This window comes from Anguilla anguilla, chromosome 1, assembly GCF_013347855.1.
Source record: "Anguilla anguilla isolate fAngAng1 chromosome 1, fAngAng1.pri, whole genome shotgun sequence".
Taxonomy (NCBI): Eukaryota; Metazoa; Chordata; class Actinopteri; order Anguilliformes; family Anguillidae; genus Anguilla; species Anguilla anguilla.
The window spans coordinates 66,785,432-66,805,851 of record NC_049201.1 but is presented as its reverse complement, the minus strand read 5'-3'; the positions used below and the strand labels follow the sequence as shown (position 1 = coordinate 66,805,851).

The window sequence follows — 20,420 nt, the reverse complement described above, 5'->3', positions numbered from 1 at the left end:
TTGTGTTCCTTTTCTTTGTGTTAGTTTGTTCGGTTGTATGTCTTTTCTCTTATAGAATAGCTGTCTTTATTTTCATTACATAACATTACAGGCATTTGGCAGACGCTTTTATCCAGCGCGACATACAATAAAGTGTATAAACATAACCAGGAACAAGTGTGTCGAAAACCCTAGAGAGAAGTACCGTTCCAAGTGCAGGGAACAACCGTATAGTTAAACTTGGACCCTGTAGGTTAAACTGATTAAAATGAACACAAACGAGAACAGCAACAACGCAGTTTATGCAAAAATACAAGCAGAAATTAAGACACGAGTGCATTAACTAAGTCAACTACGAAACTCCTACCTAGTTACAACCCTAAGCTTACAGTCATATTTGTCTTGTTTTGTTGTGTTAATGCAATGTTTACCATTCAGGATCATTGAAACTGCCTAACATAGGTTATTGTCAACTGCCATATTCATTATAAACTGTTTTCCCTCTTCAGTGCATATAACATACGTGGTTTGCATATATGCAGACCCAGGTGTGCATCTCTGCGAGGACTAGTCAGTGTATTGGCCTTGTATGCAGTTCTGGGGTAACACCGTAATTGGTGATGTCCTCAAACCCAACCCATTCTGTGAGCTCAATATAAATGAGCTGTGAATCCTCATCCAGAGAGAATCAGACCTGCAACAGCAGAAGACACAGAATCAACAGTCTGTCAGCTTGACCACGGTGGAATACCTGAAACCAGGTGGGAGGTTTATAAATACTTATAAAATGTTAAATAAAATAGCTAACTTTTATAGGAATATAACTACAGCATGCATATTACCTAAAGTAAATGTTTAATATGCCTTGTAGCTCAGCTCTATGGTTTCTGCCACTCAAATGTCCAATGATATTGCTGTTAAATGAAAATTAATTCATTTTGGTGTGGACTGGAATATATATATAGATAGAGAAAATGCATTATAGTTGTTTACATTTTTCTCTATCATGGCCTGTAAATTACAATATTATTTAGTCTACATTTCGTTTGATTACTAGGATAATCCAAACAATGCAAATGTACTCTGGGGACAAAGGAATTTTGTCAAAGTTTTAGCTCCCTGCTTTACTGTTTTCCAACTCTTTAATTTTTCAGATTGGCTGTGATAAGAATTACAATGGAATTCCACCTGTGTGTTCTGCTGTACTTTGTGTAAGTATCCAAAAAAAACCTTTTTCAGTCCTATCCTGGGGACTCACTGGATGTTTGATATCCATTGTATCTGAGCTCATATATGAATGACTAAATCCAGATTCTGACTTTTCCCCCTTTACATTTTTTTTTGGGAAATTCTTTGTCAAACTTGTATTACGTGGTAGTATTGTCCCCTTAGCCCCACAAATTTAAAAAGACAATTTCTACCCGGGTCCACTACTCTTAAATAAAATCTTGCAACTTTGTGGGAACACACAGCAGAGACGTGGATACCAGCACGCCTATATATCAAAATTCAGAAAATATGTGCATAATTATTTATGGTATACACATTATGCACATAAAATGTTTATTTCACAAAACTCATTAACTGCAAAAATAAATAAATAAATAAATAAAATAAAATAATTGTGCAGATAACTAAAAGCAGTGACATTTTTCAAGGGTTTTTCATAATGTCCCAACATCTATGAAGAAAGCTTGCTCTCCTTGGCCATTCATATCAGAGTACATATGAGTTCAATAGACACCTGATCGGTACTCTGTAAGAGTTTATTTAACTCTTTACTGCATATCAAGACATTTAATTGGATCTTGAAGAACTAAGAGACTCCCTCAGTCCTAACCACAAACTGGCCCTTGGTGATGTTTTGATTACTGTGCTACTCAAGTAACCATTCTTGTTTCTGATTTGCTTTTTTCAGAATACTTTTCACTGGCAGTGAAGGGGATCCCTATTTCAATGATTTAGAAAAGCTTGATCTCCCAAATGGTCATGAAGTAAACTGGATGAAAAGTATAGATGATGAAACACTTATCTCAGCAGTCACCATTCCAGGCACATGCCAAAGCATGAAAATGAATACTCTTGATCAACACCAAGCATGGACAGTAACACAGCAGTTTACAGCAGGGGTGCGATTCTTTGATATCTCCCTGGATAATTCAGTTGTCAAAGATGGTTCTCTTACACGTAGAAAATTTGCAGATGTCATGGAAAAGATGAGAGAACGTTTGATTGCTCACCCTCATGAAGTAATTTTGATAAGATTGACCCCAGAAAATGGCAAAGCTGAAAAGGAAATAGAAAAATTCATACAAGGGAATGACAATGTGTGGAAGGATAAAAAAGTGCCCAAAATGAAAGAAGTAAGGGGTAAGATAGTGTTGGTGCAGAGCAGCAAGTTCAGTAAAGGGCTCCCGGTGGACCTTCATGTGGGTGGGAAGGAGTTTAAAGATAAGCACTCAGGAAAGTACATGGAAGCGATTTATGATCATCTAAAGGCAGCAGAAAATGCAGGTGACCATATTGTAGTGACTGAAACAAGCGCATATTTTGGACTCAGAAAATCATCAAAAAATGCAGCTGTAAAAATTAATCCCATGCTCCATAAATACATAGACAACCAGCTGCATGCTAAAAAACCAAAAGGTTTGGGGGTGATTGTCATGGACTATCCAGGCATTGATCTCGTCCAGAAAATCATAGATTTCAACCCTAAATCAGAAGGCTCACCTGAATCCTCCCCAGAAGAAGTTGAGAACCCACCTGAAACTGATGGGGAACCCGAATGAGCTTTACCAAACAGACAGCCCAAGAAAGGAATTATTATACCCTACATAACTACCAAAAACATAATACATCCATTAAAATATGTCTTGGTAACATGTTACTTATTCATATTATATTGAGTGCCCTTTAAAAATAAAGATGGTCTGCTCCTTCATGTTTGCATTTATTACACTAGTGAAGTGAAAAGAACCTGTCTGCATTCCTCACTTCCACATGAAGATCTTGCTTGTGTGTGAAATGAAATCTGGAGAAATACCTCCTATAATACATTTTAGAAGTCCTAATGAGAGCATGATTCCTCTCTGAGGATTTTTATGGTTTGTCAATAGCTGATCCGAATGTGCATAAAATGCAGTGCTATTATGCTTCAGTTAAGGAAAGGGTTAATAGAAAATATTGGAAACACTCCACTAGGGGAGGGGCTGCTGGGAAACAAGCAGAGGGAGCCAGGCCTACTTTCGTTGTGTATTAGAACAGACGTGAGCTACACGGAAAACAAAAAGAAAGTGTTGGTAGATCCTGACACTGCAGTAGGCTCTCAGATCAATCCTTCTTCAGCAAGTAAGAGAAGGTAAGTTCATCAAATAAGGTTAATCAAAGACATTATTGAGTAATTGTGAGGCCTGTCCTTACGTGTACTGGAGTTCTGCAAGTCTGGATAAAGTAAAAGGGTGTTAAATCAAGTTTCAAAGTGAACACATATACAATATACTATTTCAAATCTAGAACTGAATTTTGTTTCTTGTACTAGAATGTCTGTGGGGTATTTTTCATGCTGTGGAAAAATGTTACAATATATAAATATGTATATTATATATAGACTATGTTCTGTCATGTGTCACACATATTGTTTTGCTGTTAATTAAGAAGAGAGCTTTTGATTGAGGATGTGGCCTTGAATATTTCAAAGAAATCACCCCACCAGAAGCTTCACATCCTGAGCAGTTTTTCTTTTAGTTTAGTTCAGTTAAAGACATTATCTACTCTATTTACATGTGTTTCCACGGTTCACATTGTTTACACATGTATGGTGAATGTATTCATGTAGGGGAGGAGACAAGATAGTCCCCGAACAGAGCTGCCCTGCTTAAATCTGCGAATTTGCACTTAGATTATAACTTCACTATTAAACTATATAATAATTTACAAAAAATCTACCTGGTACAGGCATACACCTTATGACACACCTGCAGATTTATATAATTTCCTGTCAGAGCAGAAGGGGACCTCCCCCATTAACTTCCTGTTAAAATAGTTGTTGTTTGAAGATTCTGAAATGTAGACAATGAAGTAGGCGGAACTCAAATAAAATATCTGTGCACAGTAGAACCGAAATTACAAAAGCAAACAGCAGAAGAAGCAAGCTGTATGTCACACACAGGAACCAAAATACTGTATTACAAAAAAAAGTATATCACTATGAAAATCTGAAATACTTCATGGTTTTTATTATACCTTATACCTTATGCCTAGGGTTAGCAAAATTACATTCATGGCAATACAAGAGTGCAGTTAATTTCATATGACTCTCATTTTAGTTTTAATGTTATGGATTCTGATAATTTTATTTGCTTTATAATGTTTTATATGCCAATTTTATTGTATTATCCTGTTTCCTTTTGGTCTGTTGTTACTTTTACTTAATTGTTAATTGTTCCTTTCTTCTTCTATTTGGAAAACACTTTGAGCAAATTGTATAAAAAGTATACAAATAAAGATAATTATTATTATTATTACTACTACTACTTCCACTATTAATACTACTGTTACTACTGCTGCTGCTACTACTACTGTTATGACTCTTAATACTTCTATTACTTATATAAATTCCAAAACAATGTTTTAAAAACACAATATTTAATACATACATACAGATATAAATTAGACATATTGAGGCCTATCAAATAAACACTGAGTTAAGTTACTAGAAACAATTTAGGAACATTGGGTACCGTTGCTTTGGAATACAGCTTGTTTCATTTGTGTAAGCTAATATTGTTTCATGTAATTTGGTGCCATTTTCATATCAGTACTTGATGGCATGCCTAGATTTGAATTCATGACTTACAGACAGTGCTTTGTATATGGGAACGACTTGGCATTTTTGTACGTTGAAAATTTGTTTTTTATCAGATAATACATATAGCAAGAAAAGGCAGTGAATTCTGCTGGCCAGTGTTGGCATTGGGCAGATCCCTGTAGTAGAGAAGTGTAATGGGGACCACTTTTTCAGAGCAGAACAGAGAAGTGGGACACCAGTGATCCATTTTAAGAGCAAAGAGCAATACATGAATGAACCCAGTAAAATGTGTTCAGTCTGAATAGGCAACGTCTTATATGCACAGTAAGCTTTTTGATTAACACTGGATCAAAGTATCGGTATTGCTACTATTTGCAAATAATTGCTACAGTTACAATACAATTGTCCATTACAATTACAATTAATATAGCTATTACACAATTTGTAATACAAAGCCCTGGAGAATTGTTCCTTTCCTCTCTTAAAGAAGTTCAAAACTATTCAAATTACTTGCAATGCCTGCACTAATAATATAGTCTCAAATATTACACTGCATTAACTTTACATAGGCAGACAATCCCGGTCCTGAAGTGTCAGAGAAGTACATGATTATTGCACCATTCAAACCTATACTTGCATAATTAGACTAATTACTACTCTTGATGAGAGCAAGTGACCACGTGCTGGAGGTAGGCAGCTGGATGACCATTTAGGCTCTGGATATTACGCTCAGGCACTTGAGATCAAGCTTGGTTGGAATTAAAACTAGAAACATCACTGCCACTCCAGGACCAGGGTTGCCAACCCCTGACATATTGCCATGGAAGGTGAAAAATGTTAATATTAAAGTGCTTCAGGTATCTTAAACTATACTTAAAGATATTAATATCTTCTATAACAGTTAATGCTGAATATCTTCTGTATATTTTCACAATATGTACAGACAGGTGACAAATTAAAAGAAAAACCGGATTAAATAAGTAGAGAAAAACAACAAATTCAGATGCCTTCATAGAGATGTACCGCATCATGCAATTAAGCAATTATTAAGCAATATTAAAAATTGGTGTGACTAAGCTCACACCATCCATTAATTTATTTCTCTTCTTTTTTCATTGATTCTGCTTACCAGCTCGACCTTTGTTTAGAAACTAGCCATTTATAATGTGTTGTTGAACTGAGTATCCGATGACATACACACAATGACTTTCTCTCATAGCTCTCTGCAGTTCCCAGCAGTCTGACAAAACAAGACCAGGATGGCATTGTCAGTTACGAAGGGTGAAGGAGTGACGGTTTTGACCATACCCTCTGATGCTGGACGCACAGTCCCTGTGGGGATACAGCTCCTGGTTGCCCTATGCTGCAGCCCATGGTGCTACGTGTCTCAGGGGATGAGGAGGCTCCTGACTGGCACCCAGACTTCACTGGGGGTGAGCACAGTACCACCCTTACACTAACACCTTTTTCACATACCACAGGACTCCCTATTCCTCTGCTATATATTTACTGTGGCTAGTTGTACTCTTGATCAGGGATTTTCGACACTTTTCTGATCCAGGGTGGAGAGTTTGATCGAGGACCCCCTGTTAAAGTCCCAGGGACTAGATCATCAACCTGGGAATGATAAAACAAGAATGTTCTCGTAAATATGTTTGAAATATCAATCAAAAGAAAAAAATGTACCGAAGAGGCTAAAATAATTAGCAAAGAGCTGTGTGTAAGTATAAATGAAAATGCTGAAACTTTCCTTTTCTATGATTACTTTGGAGAAATAACCTTGCCCAGAAACAAAAAACTCTAAATGCTAAATGCTAAAATTCAGCCAGACTGTAAACTTTGTTCTGTGCATGTGAGCAGTGTTCTCCGGCCTACAGCCTGTGAGCTATGAAAAATGCTGTGTGTCTCCTCATCCATTTGCAGACGGTGCAGATCATGGTGGGTCTGATCAACATTGGTCTTGGGGCAGTCCTCCTGAGTGTACAATATTATACTGTTCTGTCCTGGACTTCTGCTCCCTATTGGCTGGGTGCAGTGGTGAGTCGTCAGAAATATAGCATGGCTCTCATTATCAGTGGTGTCTTTCACATTATTATTATATTTCAAAATGATATTTAGAAAATGGAAATACTTGTTTGAGACCATTGTGACGATTGCTTCATTTTTCTCAACAGTTCATTGCTGCTGGTCTGATGAGTATACTAGGTGAGAGGTTTCCAAGTCCTTGTTTGGTGAGTAGTAAACCTTTGTATTTGCCATCTCTTTCTTTGCCCTCTTAAGCATTTATATTTTCTTTGTTTTGAAAGAAAGTAGCTGAAATGATTTGTTCGCAAGCATTTAAACTAACCGCTGATGTTTAAACCAACCACTGATGTGCATGGCCACAGAGCTACAATTTAGCTGCAAAACACCCAATTTCAATGTTCTAATATAATTTAGCAAACTCTTGATGCTTATTTTTGTTTAACAGAGGATGTTTTCTGGAAACCTTTTGGCATGGAGGTGCTATGGTAGATTTGGAGACTTTGTGTCCCCAAGATGTGTAGATCTCCAAGTCCCTTGAAATTTTCTTTGCTTCCCAAGCCATCTGCCTCAATGTTTGTGAGGGACACACTTATATTCTCTGACACACAGGTTTACCACTTCTTCATTGGTTTTAAACATCTTCATTATAGACCTGATAGTGGAAGGTGACATCTTTGGTTTTTCATTTACTTGGAACCATCTCCTGACTTGCGAAGACAGCAACACTTTATTCTTATCTCCTAAAAGTGTGCTGCTTTTCCCCATGGCAATGAATGACACAGATTTTAGTGTTTATGGATTTTTGTGTTTGTGTTAACTCATACCTTACCTTTAATACCCCAGGCAAACAGGAAGTCATGGGAGACCACAGTTCTCTAGGATTCAGAAAAGCATAAAAAGTAGAACATGAATGAACATTTTGGTGTGGTGTATTTTCTTTAAAATAATTATTAAGGGTACAAATTATTATGATATTTATTTTAAACATTGTTTCAACTAATATTGTAGTACTTCAATCATCTTTAATTTCATAATACAATATTATGCAAGGCAGTAATTCCAAAAATGCGGCTTTGATCCTTAAAGTGGACATTCTTACTACTGCCTGCAAAACAACTCAGATCGGCATAAGGCACAGGTAATGGATTACAAATGCCAATGGCATTTAATTACATATGACTGCGTTTGTAATATGTGCTGAAAATGTTATTTTTATTTTGCAATTCAGAGCTGCTGGCTAATCACAGCTTCCTCTAGTGGACGGGTCTATGAAGGTCCCACAGAGAGATGCAACCTCTCTTTTGTATTTGTCTTGCAGGTGTCCCTGACAGCTTTTATGAACATGGCTAGTGCCTGCCTGGCAGTGACTGCAATCGTGCTGTGCTCAGTTGGCCTGGCCCAGGGGCTGAGCGCACACCGGATGTGCAGATTGTATGAAACGAGCCCTTACCAACGGGAGAGCTACTACGGCTACGGAAGACCCACACTTTCTCCTGAAGAACTCAGAGTAAAAGATCAGTTGAGGAGGACAAACTTTGAAATGTGCCAGAGTATGGGCAACATCCTTTCGGTGGGTGTTCAAACACCAGTTATGTTTATTTAATGTTATACTCTTACTTGTATTGTAACATGTTACATTTTTGGGAATTTATCCAGCATTATTGCTTGATATTGGTTATCCCATACCATTTCAAACAGTAGCCACTCTTATTGATCAGGCACCCACAATCTGCATGTGTTGTAAAATGTGTTGTACAGTGCTCAAGCACAATAACAGTGCAGCTGGTGGACTGCAGAGAGAGAACAAACAACAGGTAGGGTATTCCCTGCTGAAGTGACAGAGCATCATTAAAGCTATTATTGGAACCATACTCCAAGACTGGGTTATAGTTTCCTCTCTTGGATAATTATCCTTGGTTATTCTCTCTCTCTCTCTCTCTCTCTCTCTCTCTATCTCTCTCTCTCTCCCTCTCTCTCTCTCTCGCTCTCTCTCTCTCTCTCTCTCTCTTTCTCTCTCTAGGTCATGCTGGGAGGAATTTACGTTCTGCTGATCCTCTTTGCTGTCCTCCAGCTCTGTGTCTCTATTGCCACCACGGTTCTGGGCATAAAGGCTTTGTGCAACAACAGCACCAAGGGAAAGGTATGGATGTTAGGACAGAATCAATAGGGAAAGGTTGGCTGATATTATTTAGAGCTAGGGCTTCAAACTTAAGTCCTGCTGAAACATCCAAAAACAAGCAAACACTGTGAACCTGACATCCATGATCTAGAGGCTGTCATCATCATTACATTCTTACAGTACCTTTGGCGGACTCTCTTACACAGAGTAAGACTAAAAAGGTTGTTAGCTAGATATTATGTTGGATGTGTAACACAGGAATAAAACCATTAATTCAGATCACCGACTGAAGCAAGGCAGCCCTGCACAAAGACCAATCCCCAAGCATGTGTCTGCTCTAAAATATATGTAAAATATAAGGGTGTCCCATTTCCTTTCTTTAGCAAATGGATGTGTTTCATTCCATGAGGACACGTACATTTTAGCTACTCTGTAAGAGTTATTTTAATTTAGTAACTGAAGTGGGCAATCACTGTCTTTTGGAGAGCTTACCATTTCCTATGATGAATTTAACATCTGTCCTTGTCTTGTAGGCTGAACCAGACCCTGAACTTTACAAGCCTATTGTGGAGGAGGTCACCACCACCCCCACAGTTTAGAAAAGAACCACCAGGACATATCTGACACTTTTCCTATTTCCTATTCCTATTCCTTTTCCTATGTTTCCAGGGGATGAATGCAAAATAAGGTCATAATGGTGTAATTCATATAACGTATAAAAAGTTGGTTATTCTTTTAAATATTTGTTTATATTTTCCATTCCTTTATGTGGTGGGAAATGATGCATTTATTCATTAAAACTGATTTCACTGGATATACTAGCATTTTTTAATACATTTTCTAATATTATAACATGATTATGAATATTATATACTAGTTTTATATGCAAACTGTCAACTCTTGTGTGCAATGACCTGAAAATCACAAGCACATCCTACAATCAGTAGGCCAGAAAAGCCATATGGGTAGGTCAGAGTGGAGTTTATGTTCTCATACCAATTTTAAAGGGCCCAAGAAGGGCTGAAGAAAAACTTGGATGAGGTTTCAAGAAATGCACTGCCGAGTTAATTGCTGTGTTATTTGCAAATTTTCAAATGTTTTAATACAGCAGTTGTCAAAATGACTTATCTAATGTTTGACACTACCTGTAAAGAACAGTTTGCTTTTTTACAGTGTAGTCCTTAAAATAACTCAAATCATGTGTCAGCATCTCAATAGTATATACAGTACCTAATCTAATCATCAGCTGGCCACTCAGACTACTGCATGTCATAAATCTGATTTTAAACCGATATCTTCTATAAAACAGTAACACTTGTCTCTGATCTTGTCAGTGTGTACATACAGTACATCACTGATACAATTCCGAAAGAATGGGTTCATGTATTAATTGTGGAAAAAAATAAAAATCCAGCATTCATCTGGTGTACTCTGCTGCCAGTTCTATAATAATGATCTGAATATGCTATGCAATATCCTGAATTGTTTAATTTATCGGAAGTTGAGTGAAATGTATTCCCCTATTCAGAGTTGACCAGATGAAATTACACTGAAGGATTTAAAAACTAGCACTTGTCAAACAGCAGATGGCAGCATTGGCTGTGCAGTAACGTCAGACTGGCTGGTTTTGTTTGGCATTAAATACATTGCCTGCAATTCCAATTAACAGGCAGGGGGCAGTGGGACCAGGTACAGTAGAGATATTAAAATGTCATTGTAATATGTTTCTGATATTATAAAAGAACTATAGTAATAATTGTAGTGCTTGATCCCTTTTGGTTCAATCTAGTGAACTGATATTTCAAACTAAAATGATAAAAGATGTCACCATCATGTCACCTCAGATGAATAACTAAGTTAGTTGCCATTACTAAAAAATGTAAAATTGCATAAGTAAACAACTTTTGTATCCCACTTGAAAATTCCAACGCATTTCAACATCTCATTGCATATTTTGTGCTTTTTAATTTCAAATGTGTGAATTTATGGGAAGGTTGAAGTTAGTTCAAAGTTAACGTGAACTAAAATGAATTTAAGTTTTACTTGATGAACAGTGCCCAAGTTGATATACTGAGAACACACCATAAGTATACACTCCTTCCATGCCAGCCAGTGCTGTTATAATATTGGCGAAAGAACTGTGGGAAGTAAAGTCACATGAGGCTAGACCAAACACATGTGTAAACAAACCCTCCCCAAAGTCATAACAGCATTCCAGATAACACCAACTGTGATAGTCACCTAATTAACACAAGCACACACACACAAACAAAACATACGCACAAATTATTAATGCAAAATATATCTTTTTTTTTATACTGTGTTAATTTCAAACCATTATTTGATATCATTATATTAAACTATATTATGTGTTTGTAGTATGGTCCTTACGTTTGTGAAACAATTTCACTTACAATCCTTTAAAGATACAGTGCTGATTTTTATTGACCTGCAGTTGTGTGCTGGATTAAAACCATATACTTCACGGCAGAACAAACAAGTAAACGCAAAATGCATTGCATATAAACATATGTACATATCAGTTATATATGAACAGTGAAATTTTTTTTAATTGTTCAATAAATGTGAAATCACTGAATTCACTTTATGTCAAAGGTGATCCCAGTCATTAACTTTCTATAGAAATGTATGTCAATAAGGTAAATAATAGGAAGCTTTTTAACAACTGTGGCCTCGGAAATTTAGTTGATATTTCACTCAAAACAAAATTAAATAGTCAGGTCATTCCCTTTGCATACAAAAACGATAGTTATTGTTACTTTTGGCAAGCAATTGCGTGAATCTGAGCACTGAGTAATGGGTGAGTTACATAAGCTTCTTTTGCATTGTAAATATAACTCATATGCATGTCAATTTTCAAGTATCAGCTTCATATGAAGTTTCATAAATGTAGAAGTTCCTACAATAACATGCACTAAAAACTGAAAAGAGTACAAGCTAAATGCCCTGTCTCACAAATTAAGTTCTCCTAAAACCCTAGAAATTGTAATGTGTCTGTGGCATGCATGATGTGCAAGTCTCTGGCATTATGTCATTGTTTTACATGACGTTACATTCTTTCAGCAGATGCTTTTGTCCAGAGAACATAAGTGTATTCACATGGTTTATACTGGTAATCCAAAGTTTGCACAATATAAAACTCCAATGAAGAAGTCTAATAGAGTTTAAACTTAATTCAGTACTCAAGCTGAGAAACAAATATGAACAATATACTTTAGGTTGGAATATTACGTATACGGCTTGTGGACTAGAAAATATAGAATATCAGATGAGCTTTAGCTACATAATTGTAAAGCCATTATAGTTCAATCTATGCAAACAACAGCATTTAACCAGGACTGACTATGAAATGCTTTTCATGAATGTTTAACTAAAAAGTATGCAATAAAATATATTACAAGGAAATAATAAGCTTTCCAAAGAATCAAACACAATGTGCATGCTACCTGGAAAAACACACATATAGTGGGTCTATTCACTGAGTAATCAGTGAGTAGGATGTGATCATTTCCATGACACACAAAGACAGATACACCTGCTGTCAGTTACACAATCATAACCGCAGTTGTGTTAAAAACTGTAGCAGGTGGCTGGGCAGCTCAGACTGACTGGGGAGAAAATTATGATCATTCGTTTGTCTCCATTCTATTCTGAAACAGACTGTGAGAGAATCTGGCTTTGGCCACAGGTATGTCTATGTATTTCAAGGGCTTACCTCAAAGACAAGTGGGTGGCTATTCTTTGTTTGTCTCTAATCTCGCTCTCCTTTGCGGTTATATGTGACAATAACATGGAAGGTTGCAATCATGGGTGGATCTTTTGGTGACAACAATTTCTTCTGCCTCCTCCTTGATCAAAATGTCATTACACAACTGGCATAAACAAAACTTCAAAAAAATGAAAACTGAGATATAATATGAAAGACAGAGGCACTTTAGACGTTGGAAATTGCCACAGTAATCAGAAGCAGTGACCTATCGCCAAAGTCATTGTTGCTGCAAGACAGAAAGGAAATGGAAATGAAACAGATGGAGGAAAGAATCCAACTGACAGGGCCTTGCTGTCCCGTGAGTGATTCACTGACGGTGCAAGAATATAAACAAGAGGGCTGGTGTTCAATGACACTGGTATTTGCTTTATATAAGGCAGGATTTGCCCCAACATGTATCCCAAGGACACCAACACCCACTGTCATACCCAGTATGGTCCAGTGTAGTCATTTCTATTGCATGTTTGTCAGATGGAGGCCCCAGATAATCCTGTTGATTCTTGCCATTCAGGATACTGGTATGTGAAATGGAGGTAGTAATGTAGGAGCACCACTAAGGAAAACATGAGGAGGGATTTACTGAGAGTTATTTTCATGGCAGACTGGTGTGACAACTCAAAAAAAAAAAAAAAGTTCAGCTTCGCAAATCTATCTCGGCCATGTGATGTATGATTCATTCTCTTGCAGTGTGATGGTCATCCTTGGCTTTAAATAGGCCTTAAATAGACATTCAGAAAAATGCTTCATAGTAGCTCAGTGTTTTGTAGTATAGCATTTTAAACAGAAGTTAGATTTCTTTTAATTGTCATTGTAATTATAATGTATGTCAATGCTGATGTTTTAAAGAAATCCAAAAAACTAAGAGGACACTGATATGAATTTTTCCTCTTCAAACACCATTTAGAAATTGCACAAAAAGTATTCTCATACTGAAAGTAAAGGGTATGCTTCAAATACATGTCTATCATCCTGCATTCAGGTTACAATTTTGAAGGAAGCTATGTAATTGGACCAAAAACCCATGGTTTATATGCAGGAAAGTAATGAGAGAGCAATGTGGTGGAAGTACTAACTACATCCACCGGCGGTGAGAAGAGTCAAGCGACTTACACACAATATTCTTTTCAAGCTTTAATGTTTGCAAACATAAGCTTATCCTGACAACACTCTTACCTAGTGCTCTGAGACACAGAGAATTCCTTTTTTATAGCATAACCAGCAACAGGCTGTCATTAGAAACTGTTAAACAGGATACATCTGCATTTTCAGTAGTATTAATTTTAGAAATGACAGTTTGGTAGATGTGTGCGGTGGCTTGTCTGTCTCTTGACCTTCCTTTTTTCAGAATCGTTTCTCTGTCTTATTTCGCAAGAAAGCAGGCCGGTGTTTGTGGTCGGCACATCCCATGGAACTAGTATGTTTAATGACTTCACCAGAAAATTGACATACCTTTAACAATGATTGATGTGCTCTTTGAAGTTACAATTTAGTCTGGTTTTTCTGGTTTTCTCATTGTGCAATGGAGGTTGTTTCAGGTTCCTCTAGGTGTAAACCTAGTTTGGCATTCAGACAGACAAAAAATCCAGCTAGATTCAGCCTTTTGAGCTCAGGATGTGTCTCAGGGGACCGGCACTGCATCACCTCATGCTCGGATCGTTCTGGAAAAGCCCCGTGACCACCCAAGCAAATTGCACAGGCACATCATCTGATAAACATTTCTTGGCCCTTTTTCTGGGGCAAAATCAGTTCCATAGAGACAGCATTAATCCATGCACTGGCCTAACCTGAAGGTGATAAAGGACTGCACAGTGTTCGTCTGCATCCGTGCATATGGTGCCATTGCCACGGGATGTTTTGCTGCGTTCCTGAAGTCACCTGATGGGCTGGGCTCAATGCAGGACTGTCTGACCAAATCATATTTATGGGAGAGTCATTTTGGTCTGATTAAAAGCATCTCATAGCCTATTCATTAGGGTTGCATGTTTAAGCTTTCCCCCAGTGGTAGGTGGAGCACCGACAGTCTAAGAGCTCCAGTGCGGAGCCTCTCTGTGTGGAGGTCTTCCTTGTGGAATCTGTCTTTGGCTCCATTTACTTCCTAGTGACCCAGAATAAAGACAAACTGACTATCTTAGTGGCTCAGCTTTATGAGAGGCAGTTCTGGGGGTTCTGAATGGTGATGCTGCAATTTCATTAAACTTTATTATAAATATCAGGTAAACTTTAGCAATGCTGAGTCCTACTGTCCTTGAAGTGTAAGTATCGGTGAAGTCTTTCCAGTGGGTACCCACACTCAACTAGTGGCCATAAATGCTCAACATCTGAATTACTAGGGAGGCATCTACATCTACATCTACATCTCTTGGAGCCATTAATTAAGGGAGCCATACACTGTTCATGGGACATGTATCTTAACTAGTTTGAGTTTTATAGGTTATTGGTTGTTTGTTGCATCTTCCCACAGTAAATCCTTAATAGGCATACTGTCAGTAGGTATTTAGTGAAAGCAAAATTATGTTCATATAATTTGCTTTAAAACTAACACTCATGAGAAGAAATTACATTCCATATTTTGAGCTAAAGTAGTATCCAGATATTATTCAATTGTTACTAGTGATGCAGCATTTTCCACAATATATTTGCACAAAAGCTCAAAAAACCACACCCATATGTGATTTGTTTCCATGAGAAAGACTAAACACTTACTCAGTAGCTCATCCAATCACATCAAGGCCAACTATAAATGAAATTACACAAGTTTTATGCAATATAAAATGAAAAAGCACTTCAGTATTTCAGTCAGACTGTGCCTGGTAGAGTTTGTGTTTACTACAGTCATTTAAATGTTCAGAGCCGAATATAGTAAAACCACAGCCCATGTCTGCTCCAGTTAATTACAGTCCACACAGTGTATATTCAAATAGCCAGGACACATTTCACATTTTTACCCCAGAAACTGTACAGCATGCCTTTTACGCAAAGTGTCACGGGTTTTGGACTATGTTACCGTTTTTCTCTATCCACATTATGTACTACCGCTGCCTCTGAAGGGCCGTAGTGTCTGCAAGCTTTCATTCCAACCAAGCACTTACCCCTGATTACACTAATCAAAGTTTCACTTGACCCAAATTAGCTCCTCTACATGGTTCCAACAGTGTATGTAGGTTAGAGACCTGGGAAATCTTTAGAACAAGCTTGTTATGACAGAATTAGAGTAGTCCTTTTCTATAGAACTTACTGGTTATATGGCATGCACAGAATCTAATTATTTAGGAAAAACAATAATGATGGTAATAAAGTACAACTACTGTTGAACCGCAGGGAATGCCCGGCCTGATTATTATACCAATGTTCATTGAGCAATGGCTATGCAGAAGTATAGCCCAGGTCAGTTTCCAACATCTGTCATGACTCAGAACTAAAGACTATTTGAAAGTACAGGAGAACTTCAGGGATATACTCTATATGACCAAAATTATATGGATACCTCTTCCCTTGGCTCTGGGACTTTTTTTTCATGGTTTGGGCTAGGTCCCTTAGGCAAACCTTAATGCAATAACATTCTACATGATTCTGAGCTTCCAACTTTGTGGCAAGTTTGGGAATGGCCCTTTCCTGTTTCAACATGACAATGCCCCAAAGTGGTTGTGGGGGGGGCTGAGGTCCATATAGAAATTCTTTGGTCGAGATCTGTGTGAAAGATCTTGACTGGCCTGCACAGAGCATTGACCTCAACCCCATCCAACAGGTAAGACCGGTTGTCTGGCAGTCGGAGGGTTGCCGGTTCAAACCCCGCCCTGGGCGTGTCGAAGTTTCCTTGAGCAAGACACCTAACCCCTAACTGCTCTGGCGAATGAGAGGCATCAATTGTAAAGCGCTTTGGATAAAAGCGCTATATAAATGCAGTCCATTTACCATTTACCCAATCAGTGCCCAATCTTACTAATTATCTTCTGGCTGAATGGAAGTGAATCCCTGCAGCAATGCTCAAACTTCTCGTAAAAAGCCTTCCCAGAAGAGTGGAGGTTGTTATAGCAGCAAAGGGTAGTCCATGTGTCCACATACTTTTGGTCGACCAAACGGGTATGAAACTGGAGGCCGTATTTGCAATTATGCCTTATTACGCTTCTTATCATCAATGAGCATGCAACAGAAATCAGTCACACATTTCATGAAAACCTTGAAACACTCTACCATCTAATTTGGGCGCAGGGGAATGTCTTAGTGCTATTGCTAAAGAATACCACATGGAAAATATTCAATCAAATTGTTCACAAAAGAGGACAATGTGGAAAGTGGAAAGTCAAAGCAGAAAAGTAATTAATGTTGTCATGAGAGACCGGCAACCACTGATTGGGCCATTGGTTGTTAACTTAAACTACAGAAACAAAATGAGAGTAGCCTATTTAAATTTGTATAGTGTGGGTTTAAAGTATAAAATTCCAATCAGTAAAGGATTCAGCCATAAAACTGGTGCATTTTTATAACAATCTCTGAGGTCCTTCTGTATTTTTGCTCAACTGTAACCCACATGCGGGTAACATACACAGGTCAGACATTTTACAGCTGGACACTGTATCAGCTATTTATACAGCTGGCCATTTATTGCAGCACATCATATTAATTTCTTTGCTCGAGGATATAACAGTAATGTTTAATCTGGACATCAAACATTAAACTTCCAGGTTACAAGTTTGCATAACACTGCTCCACCTCAGAATAAAACAAATGCTCCCAGGGAAATAATCAGCAAGATGGTGCTATTATGAGTCTTTAAAGTTTATGGCCAATAGCCTCCTTTTGATAAGATCTGTGCAACCATCCCCAAACTACAGTATGCTGCCGTTTTTACATTTTCAAGTGTGCCCATATTGTGAACCATGTGAGCTCTTCCTAGGTTTAAAACAAACAATGCTAACCTAACTTCTGCCTTTATATAATTTATATCAGGCATATTCAACTTTTCGCCTCCAGAGGCATAAAAAAGAAATTTCCAGAAAACCGGCCAGTGAAGCTAAATTCTTTAACTCAGATCCTTGCTTGAATGATTGGGCTACTATTGTGTAGCTTGAAAGTCTGCAGATGATGCTGCTCTCCAGGGCAATCCAGGCCGAGTAGTGGTCCCTTATACATACTGTTTCTGTCGGAACCTGAAATAAGCTACATTTTATACCTATATGATATGATCTTGTAGGTCAAGAGGGCATGAGGAATTCATGTTTTCAGGAATTCAACTGGGAGATAACATTCAAGGGAGCATAGGGTCAAAAGAGAGATAAACGCTTTTGATAACAAGTGATAAACAAACAACAAACATTTTGACATTCTTACGTCTTTTTACAGGAATTGTACTTTACTTTTAGATTTGAGCATAATTTTACTCGAGAACTTCAATATATTATCTAACTCTTTCAATATACTTCCACAAACACAAGTACCCTTCCACACTGAAACGGGTGAATACCACTCAGGCAGACAGTAGACCTTTGGCCATTCCCATTCCTTGAGAGCTGATCCTGAATCAGAACCAAACATGTATCTACAAGGTGTGCCTTTTAATATACTTCTTCAATGCTTAATTTTAGGATTAAAAATAGTTTGATACACATACTATACCGACCAACAGCATATCTGTGTGCTGTGCTGCATAATCAAGACAATGTTACAAATTCTCAATACACCCATGCAAATTACCGTATAATTTTAAGTGTAACACCCACATCTTGAAAGGGAATGTAGTAAAATGAATTCATAGCCAACAGCTGGAAAAATATTATAATTGCTCATTATTAATGATTGAGTAAGGCTTGTAAGCAATGGAAAATTACTCAGTGGGGCAGCTTTGTTGTTTTTTATTTTTAACTCAAACCATGCTAGAATAAACATCAATGAAGAGAAAATAACCGAAAATAAACCCCAATTTAGAATTAATTTATTGAAACTGTCCTATTAGTAAGAGAACAAATGCACAGCAGTTTAGAGGCAATATGTCTTACAGAATGTGATATGAGTTTTGACATAATGTGACAAAAGAAAGTAATCAAATTTCAGCTGTTTTAGAGTTACAGCATAAAAGGAAATCTTACCAACAAAATAAAAGCAAATAGTCCTTTTTAACATTATAAATGTGAAATAGATTAATAATCAAGTAAATCATACAGGGGAGTAAAGCAAAGAACTTTTCAAGTATGTTCTTTTTATACAGGATACAACATTGACGCTATCAGCTATAACATGTACAGCCAACATGTAAACTTGCACCAGAGTTTAGATCAGGCACTTCAGGACATTGTACTGTGCATCAAAATGTGTAAAGCTACAATTATAAAATGCACTGACAAACACATATAAACCGAATGTGGAATTACTGTCGTTTATAAATCTTCTCACCGGGGCAAATAAAACTGTAATGCAAGGCCAATCAATGAAAATTCTGCCTGAAAATGTCCCATTGGACACTAGTATATGCAAGGGGGCAGTGATTTTGTGTCTCAGCTGTAGGACTGTGGATCTGTGAAAAACATTTACAAGCGAACCAGTATCTCAGCCACCACTGTGCTGTACTTGTCTGAACATGCCCACACTTGTTCTTCGTGGATCTGCTCTGCATTTGTGGGGGTTGTTTCAATGAAATTCCATGGAATAGGTCCAGGACTAGCTTTGAGGAAATGGACAAAATTACTTTTTCCCAGTGGAAATGATGAACCAGAAACAAAGAAAAAATTAGTTACAATATGTAGTTGCCATTGTGACTTGAAGTAAGCTCAGTAAAAAGTCACAATTTGAGTTTTGACAATAACCTTTTTGAAACAACAGCTAGAATTTAAAATATAAGTATGATTACATTGAACAATAAAAGTCATTTTATTGGAGTGGATATGCATCTGCTTTTTAAGTAAAGTGGATATTCCCTCTTGCCAAATTCAGAGACTACATTCAAATATAAAAAGCTTCATTGGGTTGACAGACAGACAGAGTGAGTTACTTGTCACAGAAGTACAAGCTAAACCCCAGTGTGAAAGCATAAGCCTTGGTTATTACATTAGCTAACTATGGCCAGAATTGCACAGGTGAACACAATTAGATTTGTCCCAGCAGGTGTATAGTAGGCTAAATTTTGCCATGGTTCACTGGCTTACCTGAATTAGTTTCTCCAAATGATGTATCTCACAAGAATGAGCAACCAATTGCTATCAGTGGGAGAAAAATCTATCTTCCAATAAGTTCTATATCTTCTGTAGTAGTGTATGGATTGTATTGTTAAATATATTATTAGTGTGGTTGCCTTAGGCAAGCACACTATTATTATTGCACATATTATTTTTTTTATTATTATTATTCTTTCCACCCATTTTTTGGACCGCTACTCTTCCCAGAGTTTTCGCACCACATATACGTGCAATATGTCAAATCGAGCGGCTTAATCGGGAATGGTGTGCTATTACTTTGTGGGCAATTTTTCCCCATAGGGAATGAATGGCAGAATGTTCAGCCTTGTGATGTCACAATGCTCTGTCTTCTCACCCTTGTGATGTCACAATGCCCTGTCTTCTAGCAGCAGTACTCTGGTCTCTCTCTAGGTTTGAACATTCTGCCATTCATCTCTATGGGGAAAAATTGCCCACAAATTGTGCAATGCCTCATTGGACATGGTAGAGAGTCCTTTGTCCATTGGTGTAGATCAGCCTCGCCCCCCTTCCTGA

At 37.5% G+C, this 20,420-nt stretch overlaps 2 protein-coding genes across 2 annotated transcripts; both read left to right on the top strand.

Moving 5' to 3' along the window:
• The first annotated feature begins 633 nt into the window (after positions 1-633).
• On the top strand, positions 634-2,918 carry LOC118212346 (1-phosphatidylinositol phosphodiesterase-like). The gene is made up of 3 exons (XM_035390133.1): positions 634-740; positions 1,134-1,190; positions 1,898-2,918. The coding sequence occupies exons 2-3, from the start codon at positions 1,156-1,158 to the stop codon at positions 2,766-2,768; spliced, it is 906 nt and encodes a 301-aa protein (XP_035246024.1). The 5' UTR covers positions 634-740; positions 1,134-1,155; the 3' UTR covers positions 2,769-2,918.
• A 263-nt stretch (positions 2,919-3,181) lies between these two features.
• On the top strand, positions 3,182-10,350 carry LOC118212356 (membrane-spanning 4-domains subfamily A member 8-like). The gene is made up of 7 exons (XM_035390146.1): positions 3,182-3,337; positions 6,006-6,219; positions 6,710-6,823; positions 6,961-7,017; positions 8,130-8,381; positions 8,832-8,951; positions 9,464-10,350. The coding sequence occupies exons 2-7, from the start codon at positions 6,046-6,048 to the stop codon at positions 9,527-9,529; spliced, it is 783 nt and encodes a 260-aa protein (XP_035246037.1). The 5' UTR covers positions 3,182-3,337; positions 6,006-6,045; the 3' UTR covers positions 9,530-10,350.
• The last annotated feature ends 10,070 nt before the right edge of the window (positions 10,351-20,420 follow it).

Excerpts from the sequence above, each read along its gene's own strand:
- LOC118212346 (XM_035390133.1), top strand. The coding sequence starts at position 1,156 with ATGGAATTCCACCTGTGTGTTCTGCTGTACTTTGT. Across the intron at positions 1,191-1,897 it reads TGTGTTCTGCTGTACTTTGT|AATACTTTTCACTGGCAGTG; the intron begins GTAAGTATCCAA and ends TGCTTTTTTCAG.
- LOC118212356 (XM_035390146.1), top strand. The coding sequence starts at position 6,046 with ATGGCATTGTCAGTTACGAAGGGTGAAGGAGTGACGGTTTTGACCATA. Across the intron at positions 6,220-6,709 it reads GCACCCAGACTTCACTGGGG|ACGGTGCAGATCATGGTGGG; the intron begins GTGAGCACAGTA and ends ATCCATTTGCAG. Across the intron at positions 8,382-8,831 it reads GTATGGGCAACATCCTTTCG|GTCATGCTGGGAGGAATTTA; the intron begins GTGGGTGTTCAA and ends TTCTCTCTCTAG.